The 19,715-nt window shown below is 45.5% G+C and overlaps 1 protein-coding gene across 2 annotated transcripts; it reads right to left on the bottom strand.

Moving 5' to 3' along the window:
* Positions 1-894: 894 nt before the first annotated feature.
* UTP14A (UTP14A small subunit processome component) lies at positions 895-19,384 on the bottom strand. Of its 2 annotated transcripts, none has more exons than XM_007180972.2 (15): positions 19,261-19,384; positions 18,128-18,206; positions 16,898-16,968; positions 16,342-16,406; positions 14,305-14,447; positions 13,846-14,001; positions 9,021-9,140; positions 8,828-8,922; positions 8,100-8,223; positions 7,940-8,017; positions 7,064-7,454; positions 4,872-5,275; positions 3,925-4,118; positions 3,696-3,795; positions 895-1,330 (listed from the first exon to the last, which is right to left on the bottom strand). In XM_007180972.2, exons 1-15 carry the CDS (start codon positions 19,284-19,286, stop codon positions 1,058-1,060), a joined length of 2,319 nt encoding a protein of 772 aa, XP_007181034.2. In that variant the 5' UTR covers positions 19,287-19,384; the 3' UTR covers positions 895-1,057. The 2 variants fall into 2 exon arrangements, with proteins under 2 accessions (XP_007181034.2, XP_007181036.2); XM_007180974.3 differs by having other exon boundaries at positions 18,128-18,203; positions 19,261-19,329.
* Positions 19,385-19,715: the final 331 nt, after the last annotated feature.

Here is a 19,715-nt window from a genome sequence, read left to right as displayed (position 1 = left end):
TGGCAGAACTTTTGGCCCAGGGATTCCAAATGTCTGCAAAGCTCCTGAAACTGTATGTAAAATGGTGTAGGCGTTTGTGCATTTTTCTGGGGAGGGTTCATAACTTCAAATTCTCAGAGGGTTCTGTGACACACAAAAATTAACCCCCATCTTGGTCTAAAAAGGCTGGGGGGACCCATCTCCAAGGCAGGAGGTGAAGTGCAGTAGTGGCTATGTCCTTTCGGAATCAATGGAGGGGTTTCTCCAATTCCTTGTGAGGAATCTTGGCTGCAGGGGCCCTTTCGATACATATTGTCATCCAGAGAAAGGCAGGTTCCTCAGAGCCGAGAAGCTGACGTAAGCTGCCATATAGCAAAGTAATGCTTGAATAAACTATAAACAATGGTGAGGAGTTGGCCCTGTATTAGGAAGTAAAGGGAATAGAGCTTTACTTCTGAAAGCTCATCTACCTCATCTGTAAAGTAAGGGTAAAAGTGCTAACTACTCTAGACAGCAACCTGTGTAAGCCGGGAGGCTCACACATGAAAAGAAAACCATAGTGGTTAGACTTAAAGCTGAACCCAGCTTCAGCACCATCCTAGGACCAGCCCCGAGCAGAATCCAATTGAATGATTTGTGCATACTGCTGCTAGGTTCAGAGGTTAAGAATATACAGTATTTAATTACTATCCCTGACTCTTTAAACTGGTTGTTTATGGTTATATCCGATGTGATGGATTTAAGGTGGTAGGCTAGGGTAACTTCCCTCCAGTCCAATTTAGGACAACATAGTCCTTGGTAAGAAAATACGGTCCCCTGACAAGTGCGACTGGAGAAATGCAATGGGGAGCATCCAAAGGTGTCTTGTCTGACTTGAAGGAAATGGGAAACAACACAGAACACACTCCAGTTAAATAGATTTAAAAAACGCCTTTATTTCTAAAATGTGGCTTAACTTCACCAGCGGTGTGCTAAGCCAGTTTTGGAACTGATCCTGCAGCTCGGAGTAAAACCAGGCCAATGGAGGAGCAGTCAGGGCTCCCAGTTCCGGGCACCAAGGTGTCACTACTCCAGCAACTCAGTCTACAGAGTTTTTCTTCAGCTGTTTTTTGTGACGTATGGAGAGTCGTTTTGGATTTCTCTGTACGACAGAGAGGTCCGACCTTGAGGAAGACCGGTAGCCCACATCCTCTGCTTTTATAGGCTTAATGATATGGCCTGGCTTGGTGACAACCTTGGGCATAGTCAGCTTTTGGAATGCCCTCTGGGTGTTCCATGTAGATCCTATAGGGGTCTGAATGGTCCTTTCAAATTGCTGATGGTGTGTGAATGGATATGGAAGCATCCGCACCTAGAAAGGAAGGCAGAGAGACGTGGCGTGAGCCAGGCCTGTAAACTCTAATGGCACCTGGTCAGGTAGTTTTAGCACATAGGCCACAGTTCTACACAATGGCTGCAGTGAGTGAAGCTTCTGAGAGGCTAAGGTATCCCCATGCCCCCATCCAACCTTAGGAGTGCCAATCTGCTTGATGGCATATGGGAGTAGAGGGGCCTAATTTGGATTAGAACCTCCCTTCCCCCAGGCTTACACAACAATCTAGGGATTGAAAAACCATCCAAGGCCCCTGCAGCTATAGGAACACTACAGGAGCTGCGGGTTGCTGGCCCCCAGTGGGTCTCCCTATACAACATTGTGACTGCAAGACACATCTGAGTATTGGTGTATCTCTGTGACTCTCCTACCTTCTTCATACTCTTAATCCCTTCCTTTCCTCCCCCTGATTCACAGGATTGATGTTTTACGGAACCCAAAGATTTACTCCTGAATCCTGAACTCTACCAGGCTATTACACTTAGCTTCATGCTCTTCCCAAGTCTCATTTCCTTGCCCAGGATTCTTCTCCACTCCACCAAAGCGCTACCTTCAGACATATAAATAATCTTTAAACACCTCCCCGATGGCCAAAGAGGAGCAAAAAGATGTAAGCAGAAAAACGGGGGCTTCCCTGGTGGCGCAGTGGTTGAGAATCTGCCTGCTAATGCAGGGGACACGGGTTCGAGCCCTGGTCTGGGAAGATCCCACATGCCGCGGAGCAGCTGGGCCCGTGAGCCACAATTGCTGAGCCTGCGCGTCTGGAGCCTGTGCCCCGCGACGGGAGGGGCCGCGATAGAGAGAGGCCCGCGCACCGCGATGAAGAGCGGTCCCCGCACCGCGATGAAGAGTGGCCCCCGCTTGCCGCAACTGGAGAAAGCCCTCGCACGAACCGAAGACCCAACACAGCCAAAAATAAATAAATAAATAAATAAATAAATAAGAAAATCCTTTAAAAAAAAAAAAAAAAAAAAAAAAGAAAAACGGGTAAGTTACAATCAGTAGTCTCTAGAGATACTCAATGGAACACTCAAGAGAAGCTGAGTACCGCCGGGCAGTCCTGGTGGTAGTGAAGGACACAGATTCTTTAGGTTAAGGGAGGGTCTTAGTGGGGTTGATAGCTAGATCTGTGCATGTCACCCAGAGCAAAAGAACAGAAAAAAACACCTGCACAAAATATTCAGTCTTGGGAGGTTTTTCCCCCTTTGGCTCAAAGTGCTTTATTCTATTGCATGCTGGGACCTGAAGTGTATATAGCTTATTAAAAAGATGAGGAAAATCAAGGGAGCTTCTTGGAAAGTTATTTGTCAATTTACTGTGACTGTATTAAAAAACAAATAGTTAATATTCCTGGAAGGGAAGGGTGATCTTTATTGAGGTCTGTACTCTGCCCTTCACCTAGAATCCGGGCCCGGTGAAGCACCCCTTTTCTCTCCCTCTTATCCCATAACTGCTTGTTCATTGCCTATTTTTCTGGTTATATATCCTCAATTGGGATTACAATTCAATTTATGCAGCAAAATAAGATCAACAGAGTATTACTGAAACGATATTTTCTCCTCTCTTCTGTACCTATTAAATAGCCCTCCCCCACTTCAGAAGGAAAAATACAACTCATTTCAATATTAAACTGGCTGGGGACAGATCACAGGGCCACAGACTTTCAGAACTGAAGGGAACATAAAGGTCACTGAGTCCAATCTCATTCCCAAGTCCCTTTTACACATGCTCACAACCCCAGAGCAACCCCTTCTCTCTTTTGACCGGCAGAAAGTTTTTCCTTGAACTCTGCCTTTCCTCTAACTTCCACTTTATGTGACTTCCACACGACAGCCTTCAATATACTTGAAGACCATGATCATGCTCAAATCTGCTCCTCTCTTGGGTAAACATCCCTAGCTCATTATCACATGACACAATTTTAAACCTTTTCACTGTCCTGAACAAGTACCGGTTGGTCCTCATTTTTCTTAAGATGCAGCTTAAACCTATAGCCTCTGAACATTACCTGGACTACAGACACAAGCCTGCAGAACAGCAATTCTTAGTTTGGTGAGGCCCATTTGCATCAGCATTATCTGGGGGTACTAGCTGAAAATGCAGATTTGGGGGCCTCACCATTGCTGCAAAGATTATCCTTTAAGTTTTAACTTTCCCAGCCAGTAATTAAAACAGCAGAGTCAATTTGGAATTATTCATCTCAGAGCCAGTGAAAACAAAAATAGATCTGATTCTGTGGCCAAGATCACACATCCCTCTTGACCACAGGGCACCAGAACACTCCTCCCAAGCAGGAGAGCCAGGCAGCAAAGAGGATGCTGCTAAAGAGCTCTCTATCCCTCACCTGATGAGCCGCTGCACGGATGTTCCGCTTCTCACTGAGAATCACATTTGGCAAATTCCCGTCTTTCCTTGGAGGACCCTCAGGGGCTTTAATGAGAAACCTGGAAAGCAGAACAGCAGGACGTCTGACTAAGAGCATTAAGGACTTAGTCAAAAGGGCAGAGAGGACGCATGAGGGTGAAGTGGGAGAACCTGGTGCCCTTCTGACAGGCTTTCTCCCCTGTTCTTACCGGTGTCTCTTCTTGGCACTGGGCTTCAGGCCCACACCACCCCACTCGCCCCAGCCAGGCAGAGTCAGGTCCACGTCCTTCGGCTTACTGGCCTCCACAGCTTCCCTCTTCTCTTTCAAGAAGTCTCTGATGACATCATCCCCAGCAAAAGCTTCCTTTATCATCTGCCTTTGATCTCTCTCTTCTTCATCTTCCTGGGAAGAAACGAACAACAGCTACAGCTTGCCTCCTGAGCCGAGGTTCGTGGCAAGACCGCTCGACTGCTGGGTCGTGACATTTTAGCGCCCCCTAGGGGGAAGTGCAGAACAATGATGGTCTTGCACTACAAACCCATCGGCAGCCAAGCAAGCTCCAATCTTCTCTCTAGGGTAAATATCCCTAGCTCATTATCATATGACACAATTTTAAACTTTCAATAAAGAAACTGCAGGGTAGAGGAAGGAACAGCCTGTGTTAGGAGGGGGAGCTCCAAGTGGGCCTGGCCAGAATGTGGGAGTCCTCCAGCTTATATCTCTGAAAAGACAGGCACCAGGGCTCCTCACTTGAGCAGTTTCAGTGACTTAATCGGGGAGCCCCCCGGATCATTCGAGATCCCACTGAGTAGAGCAAAACATTGTCAACAGCTCACTGACTCACCTTTGAGTTGTCCTGCCTGGCATCTGGTCAGAGCTTTGAGTGACTCTCTCTTTCCTCTGAGGGCTTTAGAGTCACCCCAGGAAGGATTCGGTGGCTCAGAATTTAAGGTGAGGAAGTCTCAGCGGCACTCACAAATTTCCATCTACTAAACTGTCACTGGGACCAGCTGGGCCCATACTATTCCAGACCTCTTAACTGCCGCCATGTGCCCCCAGCACAAAACTTCACTGATTCTATTCCTCGTGCAGGAAGGACACTTTCCACACCAGCTCTGATCTCCCGCAATGGCCCACGACCCTGGCTCTGCTCACCAACTCCTCTGTCGTGGGAACTGCCAAGGACTTCATGGAAGGAGATTTTGTGGTCAGGAGGTTCTGGAGATCAATCATTTGCTCCTTCCTTTTCTTCTCCTTGGGGACACTAAGATGATTACTTGGGTTCCTCTCCCACTGCTGCCCTTCTACCGCAGCTCTGGGAAGCTCCTTGTTTTGAAAACATCCTTCTTTGCCCAGCTCCTCCAGTTCGTCCAGAGTCCGTGCTCTCTCCGGCCTCTGCAGCAACAGAGGCTCCTCTTCCTCCCCGGCAGGTTCCTCTCTCTGGACCGCCAGGACTGTCCTCGTTGAACTCAGTTCTTGCTTCCTGGACTGATGGTTCTCCCTGTTGAGTTTCTGAGACAGTGCCCTCAATTCAGACAGCACCCCCTGGCTGCTAGGATCTGGGGGAAGAAATGAAAGCTGTCAGAAAAGTAGGGTGGGAGCTGCCTTGTCAACAAGCGTCTACTGACCTCTCGCTGGGCGCTGGGCACCATAGGAGACATGCTAACGAGGACAAATGGGTAAGAGAAGATGCCATTCGCTGGATCTCCCGGCAAGTTCACTAATCATTACCTGTCAAGTCGCAGACAATGGAGTTTAGGAGTTAAAAGCAGCATGTTGGGAAGCAGATGTCCGGGTCCTATTCCCAGCTTTGCCCATGACTCACTGTATAACTGGAGCTGTGGCTTAATTTCCCGTAGAGTAAACTCTGCTTGGGAAGATCGCCCCAAATTCCAAATTTGTATTAAAAGAGCTGTTTTAGCAAGTGGCCTCTAAATTCAACTTCATTGTCATTTATTATTTGTAATTGCTAAAAAATTGTGATTTCCAATTTGTAATTTACACTGTAATTTCCTACTTGTAAAAACTGTAGCCAGCATTGTTTTATCTTAAAGCAGCATTTCACAATCTTCTGTGGCAGAGTCAAGTAGCTCGCACTTTCCCGCCACGAGCATCATCTGAGCAAATACTGCTAGTCTCTGAGAGCCCCGAGGGAAACACAGCCATGACATGCTTCTAAACTGTCCTTTGCGTTGACTCAAGTTGCCTCCATTCCCAAGTTCATCCTGCTCTCTAGCTCTGGCTTGAAGCCACTGGAAGAAGCTACTTAGATCTGGCCTGAGGACATGCATGTTTATTTTCAAGGACCAACTTTCCTTGCTCATTTTGTTTGCGGTCCATGCCTTCCCACTATTTTAGGATACTATTTCCCCAAAGGTTTGGGATCATTTTATTTATCATCCAAGGAAATCCAGATCCACCTTTCATTCCACAACCAACTGTTCTACACATTTCACTAGATGGGCAGCTTTTGAGGGGGCTTGGGAGGAACCATCTCAGCCTGAGGCGCTGCTTTCTACAATCCTCTCGGAAGCAACTGCTTGCAATTATTAATCCCAGAAGTCTTTAGCTGAAAACCCTAAGTAAAGGTCCTCCAATACATTCTAAATGACAGCTCTAAAAAAAAAAACTTTTTTTTTGCCACTGGAAAAGATTCTTGCTGTCGTGTAAATGCATTCATTATTCCTCTAGGAAATATAATCGGACCCAAGAATCTGTCCAGATTCAGGTGATTTCTGAAGGCAGTTAGTTTCCTAAGCAGGCTTTATAACGCCCTGCTTTGTCCCCAGAATGGGAACTCTGACCTGCCTCAAGGGTGCTAAGGCTGCTAATTAATATATAACATGCAAATCGAGTCTGAGCATGGCGTAACAATTCTAATTTACCCGGTACCTTGTGGAGTCATTCATTCCTATCAAGAAAATCACACCCCATATCAACATATCAACCAGCATTACGGACAGAAAACTGCAGTGATGATTTGAAGACATTTCATAATGTCTCAAAATACACCTCTGTGTCTGTGGGTGTGAACGACTTTCAGATTTGCCAGCCCACCACATGCATTTCTCGCTGGCTTGTGGGTACCAGTGATGTTAACTCCTGCCCTTCCTTCAAGGATGGTGTACTTCTGTCTTTCTGAAGACTGGACACACACCCTGGAGCCATGCAGATGCCTGCTTATTAAATGCCTTTGAAGGAAAATGGTCATTACAAACCTATTTTCTCTTCAGGGACCCAGGGCACTCTCTTGAAAGTACCTGGAGCCTAATCACTGTGTGACACAGGTGGGTGGACCCAGTTTTCCTCTCAGTCGGTCAAGAGCACCAGCACTAGGCACTGCTCACCTTTTGTTTCTTGACTGCCCACCGGCTTGGTGATCTGCTTGAGCCCAGACTTTTGTCTAAGTGATCGCCTTTCCTCAAATTCTTTCAAAAGAATTTCTTCCGCCACCACTGGTCCTTCTTCCTCACTTTCAGGAGCCTCCTGGGCTGCAGGCTCGGCAAGTTCTTCAGGGTCCCCCTGGACCTCAGCCTCTTTTGTGTCACTGGAGTGATTCCTGAACATCCAGGGGTTCGGCCCGCTTGCCTTCACCTGCACCTCATTCACCATGTCAGGGACAAAGGGTTCACCCTCTTCCTCCGCAACTCCCTCCTCTTCCGCACTCTCAGAGGCCACCTGGATCTTCTGCATCAGCTCTTTGTTCCTGGCCAATTGTTCCTGCATAGCCTGGCGAGCCTGGAGGAGAGGGTCACGGCACGAGCACCTTGTCATTAGTGACCACAGTCACACCTTTCCCGGTCCATTTCTTAGAGCTGCCTCCTCTCAATTTGACTTAAGTATTTCTTACTGGCACCTACTGTTCAAACTGCACATACACCACTGTGTTAACAGTTATGGAATAAAACGGAAGACAAATTCTTTGTCCTCAAGAAATCAACATGTGAAACAAGGTTTAAAAAACAACAACAAAAAACCCCCCACAACTCCTCTCCCCTTTAACTGGACTTGCCTTCAGTGCTGTTTCCCTTTCATCTCTCCCTTTCCACCTTGTTCCTGGTCATTTTCCTCTCTGCCTTAGAGATTTTCTGATGCCTTTTTAGATTCCTGGTTTTCCAAGCATCCTCATGGCTCTTTCCCAACTCTTCTTCTGCTAGCATCCTTATGGATTTTCCTTTCTTTCCTCCAATTCCATCTCTTCTCTCACCCTGATGGTCTCTTACCTCCAGGTCATATTTGGCCATAATTGCCTTTGACTTTGCCCATTTCCCACTGTTCTGGTGCTTAAGGCTCATTCGCTCCTGGAAAGAAAGGGCAGAGTGAGATCCTTATTGCTTTCCGGGGAAAGCTGGTTCAAGGGTTGGGGGCCAGAGGCAGCCTCACCATCATTCTGGCCTTTTCGAGTTTTTCCAGTTCTTCCAATGCTGCAGCAGGATTGACCTTCCGCAGCTTCTCGAACTCTTTTAGGGCTTGCTTGGCCTTTCCTTTCTTCAGAAGTTTGTGATACCTATAGGATGAGAGAGGTGCAGGGGAAGAGATTTAGCTGAACCACTGGTGCCGCACACGAGTGCCCCGCCACACAAGGGGTTTCCCTATGTGGGGGAATGGAACAGACATCACAGAGCTAGCTGACTGCACGGAGCTGGCTCGAGACCTGCGAGGCCCTGCGGGACTCAGTCCCTGCAGACCCCAGGGGCAGACCTCTGCAGAGCAAAGAGTCCCCTCTGCTTCTAGAATGCAAGGGAAGAGCAGAATAGGATCTAAAGAGGCAAAAAGGCAGGAAGGAAGCCCTTACTGGCCTCCACAGCTATAGAACTCAAGAGCTCATTCGGCAGAACCACTCTGTGATGCCCTGGAAGGGAGAGAAAGTAATTGAACAGTCCTCTTTTTAGCAAAACCAAGATGGAAAGCCAAAGCCACAGGAGCAGGTACTACTGAAGGAGGCAAAACTCTCTGAGGTTGGTTTGAGAGAGAAAGAGGCTAGTCACTACTCTTTGGGACCTCTCCTACATGACCCCAGCCGCCATGGGCAAGGTTCTCTCCTAAGGACTTGCGATTCTTCGTCACTTTCTTCCATGGAACCCAAGGCCGGTACACAGGGGCCTCCTTACTTTTTGCTTTTGATTTTCTTCTCTCTTCGAGCCCTGGCCGCATAGTAGGACTGCAGGGCCCGGGCCCTTTGAAGCTCTGCTCGGCGCATCTTCACCTATAATGAATGACATTTACAGTGACCCCTGGGCTTGATGGCAAATGCTGGGAGAAACAGAGCATGCCTGGGTGGATCAAAGGGCCTAGCACACTTACCTCTTCCAGGCTCATGGCTTTGAGAGAGGCCTTTTCCATGGGAGTCAGTAAAGGGTCTGTCACTGGCTGCTTGTTCTTATGGAGGAGATTAAAAATCTCCTGCTCCAGGGGAGTTCTTGCCTTAAGGAGGTAACAGAACACTCTTAAGTCTTAAATCATGCTCCTAGAGTCTCCCTCTTTACAATCCTATGGCCATCTACTCTATGACACTATAATTGGAATCACGAACTGGATAGGATTGACTGTTACAGCAAGAGAAGGGGGTTCCAGGCTCGCTGTTCAGCTGTGTAGATAAAGCCTTAACTTTTATTCTGATTTAAGACAACTTCAGCAAGGGGACTCTGAGGCTACTCTCTAATATTACGGGGCGGGGTGGGGGGGATCACTCTGTGTTCAGATTACCAATATATGTAAAACAATACGATTCTCTTAAGAATCAAAGCAGGATGCCCTTAAGGTCAATGCTGGCAGGACAGAGGAACAGCAGTACCAAATTGTCAGTCTTAAGAGTTGCAAAACAAAACGGTCCCTGTATTGTTATGTATATTTGAAGCACAATACTCTTAACATAAAGTTAGGGACCTCAGATCCATATCAGCCTCCTTTTAAGAATATTTCTAGAGAAAAGGGGAGGTTAGGTCTTAAGATGAGCACAAAAAAATAAACTGCCTTTAACAATAAGACCTTCAGGTAATTAGCCTGCTTCCTGACAGTTCAAATTTAACTCTCATCAGTTTCTAACTTTGGCTGCAACTCCTCAGTTGCCAGTTAACTTTGCATACTAGGTGGTGCCTATGCGGATGAAACGACTGGACTGTGAACCGGTGACTTTACATGTCAACAAAAGACCCCATTTGCTGCTTGACTGATATTGTGAGGATGGCTAAAATAATCAGGCTGATCGTGTCATGGTCCACTTTGGCAAGGCACAAAGACAGCCCGGGGCAAGAGCCAGTTTCAAACCTCATGCACGTATTTTATGTGGTTTTCTTCAACGGCCATATACATCACGGTCAGTGTTAAAACTTACAAGTATCTGGACAAATGCATAAACACACATCATCACACGTTACACGGCACTATTGATCTAACCATAAACCTATTCTACTGAATAGTAAAGGTGCATGTTCTTCCATTTTTAGTATTTGCAGTAGTAATCAATCACAGGCTACAAAGTGATTTATATTACAATGTTGTAATCTCCCTCCGATTCAATTCAATTTACAAACACTTATTGGCTGCAGCTACATTCCAGGCACTTGTGCAGGGCGCTAGGAATACACAATTAAGATAGTTCCTGTCCTCATAGAGCTCATAGCCTTTCAGAGGAAAGAGACATATGCACCACTAACAACATAATGGGTTAAATATTAGTCCATAGGAGTAATCACAGAGGAAGGAACAATTAATTCTGATTAGGAGGTGGGGTGGGCTTGGGGAAGGAAGAGACTTTTTGAATTAGGCTTTGAGGCATAAGCACAATTCTACAAGGAGGGGGAAAAAGCCAAATGGAGAGATGAGTATAAGCAAAAACACAGACCTAGGGCAAGCAAAGGTATGTCAGGGAACAATGCACTGTCCAGTGTAGCTAAGATGCCAGGCGCTTCTGTCTTATTCTGTAAGTGGAGAGCCTTTTGAAGGATTTTAAGCAGGAAAGTGATAATCGGTTTTGTGTTTTGGAGAGAGAATTCTGGTGATTGTGTAAGGGGTTCTATGGAAGGTGTCAAATGAAAATGAGGAGAGGAACCACGGATGTGAGAGTTATTACAGAGACAGAATTACAGGACTAGACCCCCTGCATGGGCTGGGGATGCTGGTAGTTGAAGGGAGGAGTTATGCCATTGACTGAGTTATAGCATGAAGGTCGTGGTACATAGTTTCAGGGTCTGGGGAAGGAAAATGCCAGGCTTTCTTTGTTGTTGAGAAGTTTAGGTGCACAGGGGAGAGCCAGGTGAGGCCTGCTAGTCATATGGAACATGGGCCTGGAACTCAGAAGGAGTTGAGAGTGATCTGTACCATGTTTACAGAGCAAGAGTAAAAAGGACTAAGAAGAGTCAGATAAAAACCAAAACAAACAGACAAGAAAACAACAGCAGGACTACGTCATAGAAGCCAAGGGAGAAGTTTTAACCACAAGATGTGTTAACAGCGTCAAATAGGCTGAAGACGCAGAGGACTTGGGATCTGGCTATTGGGAGGCCCCTTGCTAACACCTTCTGAGAGAAGTTTCAGGAAGGCAGTAGGGGAAGAAGGCGAGAGAATGGAGACCAGCTCTTCCCAAAGCATGTTCCTCAGCAGCTGACAAGATTTACTTCATTTTTTAAAAGTTTAAAATTCAATGCGTTCGATTTTTAATAAAATCAGTCTGTCCTACCTGGGTTAGAGTAAGTCATAGGGGTTTCTTTACTATCTTTTCATAGCCTTTAAAAGGCTAGCGTAGGGGCTTCCCTGGTGGCGCAGTGGTTAAGAATCTGCCTGCCCGTGCAGAGGACACGGTTTCGAGCCCTGGCCCAGGAAGATCCCACATGCTGCAGAGCAACTAAGCCTGCTCACCACAACTACTGAGCACGTGCTCTAGAGTCCGCGAACCACAACTACTGAAGCCTGTGTGCCTAGAGCCCGTGCTCCACGAGAGGTCACCACAATGAGAAGCCCGTGCACTGCAACGAAGAGTAGCCCCCGCCTGCCACAACTAGAGAAAGCTCGTGCGCAGCAACGAAGACACAACACAGCCAAAAATAAAAATAAATAAATTTATTAAAAAAAAAAAAGTCTAGCATACACTGTGGACCGCCAATCTCCAGCAGGGGCATGTGGCATTTTCTAGCAATGGAACCCTACCAAACCCCCCACCCAGTCCCATTCCCAGGGCATACTGAGAAAGGAAGGTTTTGAGGAGAACACTTTGGGAAATGCTAGTGTCAGCTGCCAGCGGAGGGAAGGAGGGAGTGGTGGGAAGTTACCTTACATCATTTCTAGCACTTTACAGTTTACAAATGCTTTCTCACACATTATCCCCTTTAATTCTTCTCAGCTAGAGTCAAACGGAATTTTAGGAAGCTGGACCAAAACTACAAGTGCAGACATTTTGAATTCTTAATCTCCAGACATACTAGTATATTGCTAGTCCTTGGGCTTTGCCCTCTAAGGCATTGCCAGCCACAAAGGACCCCCTGACTTCTCTGTGCCATGTTGGTATAATTTCTCAAAGATGAACCTTAGAATGAATGGTACAGCAGGTTTGTGCACAGCATCTGGGCCCCACTCTGTGTCGCACAGGGAGTTCCTGGAGATCAGAGGCTGCGCCGTTCTCAGTGCCACCCGCCCCCCACCCCACCCCATCTCATCTTTAATGACCAACTCCGCACTGACCTGCCATCTCTAAGATCATACCAGCATTTGGAAAAAGCAAGGTGCAGAACAGTGTGTAGTAGTACTACTACTTTTTTGATTAAAAAAATGAGGTAGACATAAATATATCCATAAAACTCTTAAGTTAATGACAACAAAAAACGTATAAAAAAGTGGTGACCTCTGGGTGAGTATGGAGGTAAAAATGAGCAGATGGGGGACAAGGGTGGGGTCAGACTTTTCTCTATGTATTTTCTATACTTATTTTTGAATCCTGCAAATTGTATTACCTCTTAAATTTTTCCTCCTAAAGTCTCCCTTCCATCCTGCAGCCACACTTTAAACCTGATCTCTTTTTCATGCGGAAAAGGAAGCATCCTAGAAAGAGAATGGTGGTGACTTCAACAACAGTATCCGAAACAGAGCTTATCCCCGTAATAAGCAATGACTTGCTCAATTTCTAGCTAGGGCGGCAAGCCATGTCTACTTTGATGATCTTTAATTATCTCAACTTCCTGACACATAGGACACCATTTTTGGATTTATACAAAGCAGAGGAGAAGCCATCTATCCATGGTTTGGGCACTGCTGTTTTGGACTATTTTTCTACTAAAGACAGAACACCACATTATAGACTGCATAACCAATGGTATATTGTTAAAGAAAGGCTAGCTGTTCTGAAGTTGTTCAGACTAAAAATTGAAACTTTAGGGACTGACACAGGATTACTAACTTTTAATTCTGCCAATGGCATAACTACCATTCCACCCCCAACCCCATCATTTACTACCACCATCATTTCGTAAAAGAAAAGCTATTTCAACACCATTAAAGTGGAAAGAATAACCTCATAATAAAAAAGAGCTGGCAACCTTACACCACCATACTCACAATTGTCCTTTTACTTCAGACAGATGAAACATCTGCCAGAGATCACTGTTTGGGAAACCCAGCTCTAAAGTATCTTTTTTATTTTCTGCAGCTCAGTCATAATGAGTTACCTGCTAAACTTCTAGTCATTATCAGCAATCTGCTATATTTTACTATGGTATTCCTTTTCAGGCAAACGTTGGTTCTGCTGCTCATATATCCCTCCTAAGGCATCATTAATGCTGCCAGGTTCCTGATTGTCCCAAGGTCAGAATGTTGGCTTTAAAAGCTTTTTTAAAAAATCCAGTGTGTGAAAAAGAAAACATCATTATGTTCCTTCTCTATTGGCAATCAGATGTGGTCACACAAAAACATGCAAATAACCATGTAGTGGACAATCCAAGCTGAGGAAGGGCGATGACAGAGCTACAGCAACTGGCTACGAATCTTGCTCCCCCGGCCCCTCCCTTTCTGACTGCTCAAATAAAATGACTGCAGCTGCCATTTTGGCTTAACGTGTCCAACAAGACCAACTGCAGGCTCTGCAATGTCCACGCGGCGCAATCTCACCTTCCAAGGTGCGCTATCCTCATGTTGCACTTACCTTCCAGCCACTGACCACATGTTCGATGGGAGCAAAGACGGACTGCTGCTTGCTCAGGGGAAAAACCAGCTGCTCTGCTTGCCGGTTCTTCTGAACGACAGGATCCCATTTGGAGAGGACTTGTGAGGTTTTATTGAATGCCACTTCTCTGTGGATCTGAAACAGGCAAAGCAGACAGAAAGAAAGAGCCACGAAATTAAGCATCAAACTCAAAGGACCAGCAGGAAACTAAGAGGCCATGTTTCTTAGTTCAAGAAAGAATCAGGATGCTAGAGATTAGCTCTTGCTTACTTCTCAGGACTACGCTTCCCCTGAGATCAGTTTTAATCTTTTCCAGGGTGAGGCAACCACAACTTTCCTTCCTCCCATTTTTCAGGCCATCCCCCTTCTCTTCTTATGCTATTTTTCCTTGTCAGTTCAATTTCTCCCCCTTAATGGACCACATTTTCTTTGACTCACCCGCTCAATCTCTTCTCTGTGAAGGGGTAACTCCACAGTCTTCTTCGATTTGACTCTATTCAGCTGCTTTTTCACAGCAGCCAATGAGGATGAAGTTTTAACAGGCTCAAGCAAATCGGAAAGGACCAGCTTTTCTCCTGATCCTGTAGAAAGGACAAACTTTCTGGTCAGACTGAGAAGTGAGGCAAAATCTCAACATCACATAGGGAGAGACCTCAGTAGAAAATGCTGGCAGACAGGCAGGTGTGCAGGGAAGCAGGAGTAGTCCTCTTACTTCAGTCACTAGCCAGAGTGACGCCACTGCCTTCCTACATTCCCAAATGTGTTGGAAGGTGGAAGACAGAAAACTATTTAAAACAGTCATTTGCTTTTCTCCTGGTCTTTCTGCTTCCAGTCTTGCCCCACTTCAATTCATTCTTCACACAGCAGCCAGAGTGTTTTGAAAATGTAAATCATAGCATGTCATGATCCTGCTGAAAATCCTCCAATGGCTCCCCATTATACTCTGGTCCCTGTCTGTCTCTGCAACCTCGTGTCATCCACAGATGGAGGACGCTCCAGCCGCACTGGCCTTCTTCCTCTTCTTCAAACATGCTGAGCGTGTATCTTCCTTAGCGCCTTTGCACTAGCTGCTCCCTCGCCTGGAATACTGCTCCCTATCTTTGCATGGGTGACTTTTCTTGTTATTCAGATCTCAGCTTAAATTTCGCCTCTTCAGAGGCTTTTCATGCCCAGCCAACCGAAAGCAGCCACTTAGTCACTTGACTGCATCATCCTGTTGTAATTCGCTTATTGTCTCCCTGCACTAGAATGTAAGCTCCATGAAGTTGCGACTTATTCCTAATTGTAGTCCCAGAAACTGATATATGGTAGAGGCACAGTAAGTATTTGCTGAATGGATAAGCTTGCAAGAATATATTGTTACCAGTTCTGGGAGGTTATGTTAACGGTTACTAGAAGCACATAACTCATTCAAGCTGCGTAAGTTGTGAATATGGTGGAAAAGATTTGGCATCTAGACTTCTTATCAAGTTAAAATCAAGTTAAAACACTGCCATTTACTAGATCATATATTCTCAATCGGGGTGATATCATTCCCCCACCCAGGGGTAAAAACTGGTTCTTCGGTGGGCAGGGGTAAAAAAAAACAAAACAAAACACTTAGATACAGCCATCCCTTGGCATTCATGCACAGGGGACTGGTTCCAGGACCCACCAAGAATACAGAAATCCAAGGATGCTCAAGTCCTTTGTATAAAATGGCATAGCATTGATATTTGCACATAACCCATACACATCTTCCCATATATTTTAAATCATCTCTAGATTACTTATAATACCTAATACAAAGTAAATTCGATATAAATAGTTGCTGGTATGCGTGATAAACTCAAGTTTTGCTTTTTGGAATATTTTGAAATTTAAAATTTCAATCCACATTGGTTGAACCCACAGATGTAAAACCCACAGTTACAGAGGGCTGACTGTATTAGTTTTGTGTCCCTCCAAACCTCAGCCTTATCTAAGAAAATCTTATTCCTGGTGGCAGAGTAGGCGAGGAGGGAGGGAGGAAGTGAGGAAAAGAAATGTCTAAAAAGGCTCCTCAGGGGAGCAATAAAGAAAAAAGTTTGAGAAACACTGTACTAGGTGAAGGTCCTTGAGTAGGTAACTTGACTTCTCTGAGCTCCAGCAGGAGAGGAGAGATTATCTGCCTGTCCGAACTCAATGCACTGTGAGAACTGAAATAAAAATGAAACCAGGGACATGACTAAGCTAGTGAGAGGCAGCTGTCTTCATTCACGTCCCTCTATCCTAGAAGTAGCTCATCAAGCTCAGTGGGAGACCTTGACTGTGGCCTTTTGGCTTTCTTCTAGAAATGGAAGAAATTCAACAGCATCTGACTACCCTTCTTCACCCCCTCGCACGGTAGTATTTATGGTATGATTCATTAACCACATCAAAAACAGCTGGGAAGTGACTATTATGCTTTTGGAACTCCGCAAGTTCGATGCAGATAGTTTCCTTTGGTTAACTTACCTTCAGAACTGGCATTGAACTCTGACACCTTCAGACTAGCCTCAGATCTCTCAGCCAATTTCCGCCTGAAATTAAGCAAAACAGAATACAGAAAGAATGGATACATTTTGCTGGGGAACAACCACTTCTCTCTTCAAACAATGCTTCGGTTTCATTTCTATTCTAGAATCAGGTTTTGTCACAAAGCAACCAGGAAATCTGTTCCTAAGCTGGACATGGTAGTCTAACCATCTCTTAATGTAGGCTCAGCCCCTCAAAAACACAAGGCAATGCAAGGTAGGCATAGTGAAAAAGGTATTGGACTTGAATTCAAACATATCTGGATTTGAATACTAGATCTGTCACTTATGAGCTGAGTGACTTTGGGACATGTCAATCTTATTTTCTAGTTGAAGAAACTGACATGCAGAGATGATAAAAAACTTGCCTACAGTCTCCAAAGTACATGCTCTGACAATTGTATCTTCATTGTCTTAGGCACTCAATAAATGTTAGCTGCAGATAAGTCTCATGGAATCAGCTAGTTATAACCTGTCCAAATTGAAGGGAATGTTACCTATTCTTTCCATCAAGTGAACTGATTGCTTCCAGAAGCTTTTGATGCTTTCTTTCTCCATCACTGTCCCCCTGGAAACAGAAAAGGAAAAACCATCAGAATGATGAGGGGAGGGAAAAGACAGTATGGCAACTGAGGCCCATGTAAAATCTCTCATTCTTTTGGTCAGTGGAGAACTGGTGAATCAGATGAGGTCTGGCGTGCAGGCATTCCAGCTCAAATGGAAAGAAATGCTTCAATAAGCCAAACTCCCTCATTGTAAGGAACATAGAGCCTTAGTAACCAGGAGCTAATGCCATGCCTGTCTTAACTTGTTTTGAGAAGAAAAGTGCCATGAGAATAATGTTTCTGTATAGAATATATAGTGTGATCTGACACAGAAACTGACATAAAAAAACCAATTTAAGTAGTTTTGTCAAGAGAATAAAGAGCTGGAATTCCTATAGCAGCTGTTGGAGACCCAGCTTAATTATGCATATGTATATTTCAGTCGGATAATCAAATAACCCTCTATGGAAATCCAAACTTGGGAAATAGGGAAATCATATAACACCATGTATTTTGGTCTTATATACTCAACTTAAGCAACCTGAGGACAGTGTATCTTATATACGATCTTGGAATTCCCATAGCACTTAATACAATATCATGTACATGAAACACTAAAAACAGGTATCCTCTGCTTTTTGAAAGTTTGCTTTGCTTTATGCCGCTTCATTTTCACAAAAGACCTACATTAGTACCTGCTTTTGCTAACTGAACAAAATCTGAAGAGGATTTTTGCTTTTAGAAAAACAAACAAAAAGCCTTAAAATGAAAATAGCGTCTAGCATTTGTTTTGCAGTGAGTTGTTATAGAGGCAGCACATACTCAGAGTGGCACCACCAAGCCCCTTCCCTGGAAACTACATTTAGCATCTCAGCATCAAGCTGCCATAGCTTTGAACTGTCTATGAGCATCTATGCTTTATCTTGATTTATTTTGTGTTTCCATTAGCAAGATGTGTCCTAAGGTAATAGCTTCTTTGCTTTATGCCATTTTAGCTTATGAAAGGTTTCGTAGGAACACTCTAATTTGGGTAGTGGTGGAAACCTGTAACTAATTTATTTGTGAGACCTGAGCAAGTATAAACAATGTTGTCACCCCTTTTCTTTCCAGGAAATGTGGCATCTACCCTAATTTTGAGGCAGAAGGGAAACTGGAGAAGGCGGTTTAGTGGGTGTCACCCACCTCATCTTCACTGGTGCTCAAGGGGTACTCTCTTGGCAAATCCTCTAGTTCTTCCTGTTGGTTTAAAGCCAGAAGGCTGCTAAAGGAGATAAAAGAGAAATATTATCACTTGAAACAATTTTTCTTATATTGAAATGATCTCTAAAACATAACTTCAGTTCTTAGTACAGAATAGTCCTATCCCCTGGGAGAGGTGCAAACCAAGCAGTGCGAGCATCTTTGGAAATTTGTCAAGACATAAAATTTAGACTGCATAAGGCAGGCATCACCTGCAAGAGGTGAGCACTGGTTAGTAATACCCATACAGAACTGCATGAAAATGAAAAAGATCTAACACTCTTCACTGACTGATTGGCACTCCATTTCCCACTGACCTCTGGTAGGCTGTAAAAATGTCAGACCCTAGGTAAGGTGGCAGAAGACGCTGTTGCTAGCCCTTGAGGCAAGGCAATATCGCAATTAACATTTCTAAATCCGCCACATGGAAAATACCTGTATAGGTGCAAGCTTACTTAAAAGTGACATCTTGATCATTTGTTCTCAGGAATAGGGAAACGGGGAATTGGAAGAAAGCAGCTGGAGCTTGATCGGCAAAGTAGGTGCTTAACTTAGGAGACTGGTACCCAGAAACAAATTATAGAGTCTACCATTATGTAACGGTATATGTCAAACTCTGCTAGGTACCCATTACTAAACAGATTATATTTAGTTCCCCCGGCGGGAGGCATGAAACGTCACAGAAAATGTCGTGGATGACTCCAATGAGCAAAGGTTTCCAATATAAGAGGAGTTTATAACGCAGCCACTGTCTGCGTGGAGGGTTGAAATGCTCCCCAGCAGCGGCAGAAAAAGGAGTCACGTGATGAGGAAAGTGCAACACGTTAACTTAGCTGGAGAGGGACAGGCCGCATCAGGACCAACAGGGATGAGACTAAAAAGCCGGGGAGTGGAGGGAGCGAATTAAATTAAATTAAAAGGGCTTTAAAGGATGGATCAAGGAAATAGTAACGAATGGCGAAATCGTGGGAGGGGAACAACCGACGCCAGCTAAAAGGTGGCCTCCATTTCTCAAAAGCCCGGGAACCCGACCCGCAATGAAACCCAGACCCCTCTTCCCGGCCGCTACCCCTCACCTCTCCGCAGCCCGACTCGAGCTCATCTCACCAGCCTGTATCTCACATGGGCCAGGAGCGGAAGCCGAAAGGAAAGCAATTTCCGTGCCGGCCGCAAAGCAATTTCTGCTTCCACCAATCACGCGCGACAAGGTGCGTCACTTCCGGCTCGCCCTGAGGCGTGCGAGAAACTGGAGCCGCTTCGGGAGGGTTCCGCTGGGAACCGGGAGACTGGAGATAAAAGCTTGTCAGCGGACGGCGCTTTGCTTACCCCACCCACCCCTCAGCTCTCTGGCGCGCCAGCGTCCGTCCTCCCGGCCCCCCGGGTTCCCTCGCGGCCCAGGTGGGTGAGCTTAGCGGGAGGGTGCTGCGCTGTTGGGAACCGGGCAGAGCTTCCTGTGTCTGTCCGTGATCGACAGCGTCCTGCGAGCCTGCTGCCAGCCAGCTCGAGGCTTTATTGACCGCCTGGGAAGTGG

This window comes from Balaenoptera acutorostrata, chromosome X, assembly GCF_949987535.1.
Source record: "Balaenoptera acutorostrata chromosome X, mBalAcu1.1, whole genome shotgun sequence".
Classification (NCBI taxonomy): domain Eukaryota; kingdom Metazoa; phylum Chordata; class Mammalia; order Artiodactyla; family Balaenopteridae; genus Balaenoptera; species Balaenoptera acutorostrata.
The sequence above is the reverse complement of the archived record's forward strand: the minus strand, read 5'-3'. Positions and strand labels throughout refer to the sequence as shown.

What these genes read in the sequence shown, in the direction of transcription:
- UTP14A (XM_007180972.2), bottom strand. Translation starts at nt 19,286, where the DNA reads ATGAGCTCGAGTCGGGCTGCGGAGAG. An exon ending in TCGAAAAGGCCAGAATGATG is followed by an intron (nt 8,018 to 8,099) that starts GTGAGGCTGCCT and finishes CTTTCTTTCCAG; the next exon opens with GAGCGAATGAGCCTTAAGCA. An exon ending in TCCGTGCAGCGGCTCATCAG is followed by an intron (nt 1,331 to 3,695) that starts GTGAGGGATAGA and finishes CTTCCTTTCTAG; the next exon opens with GTGCGGATGCTTCCATATCC.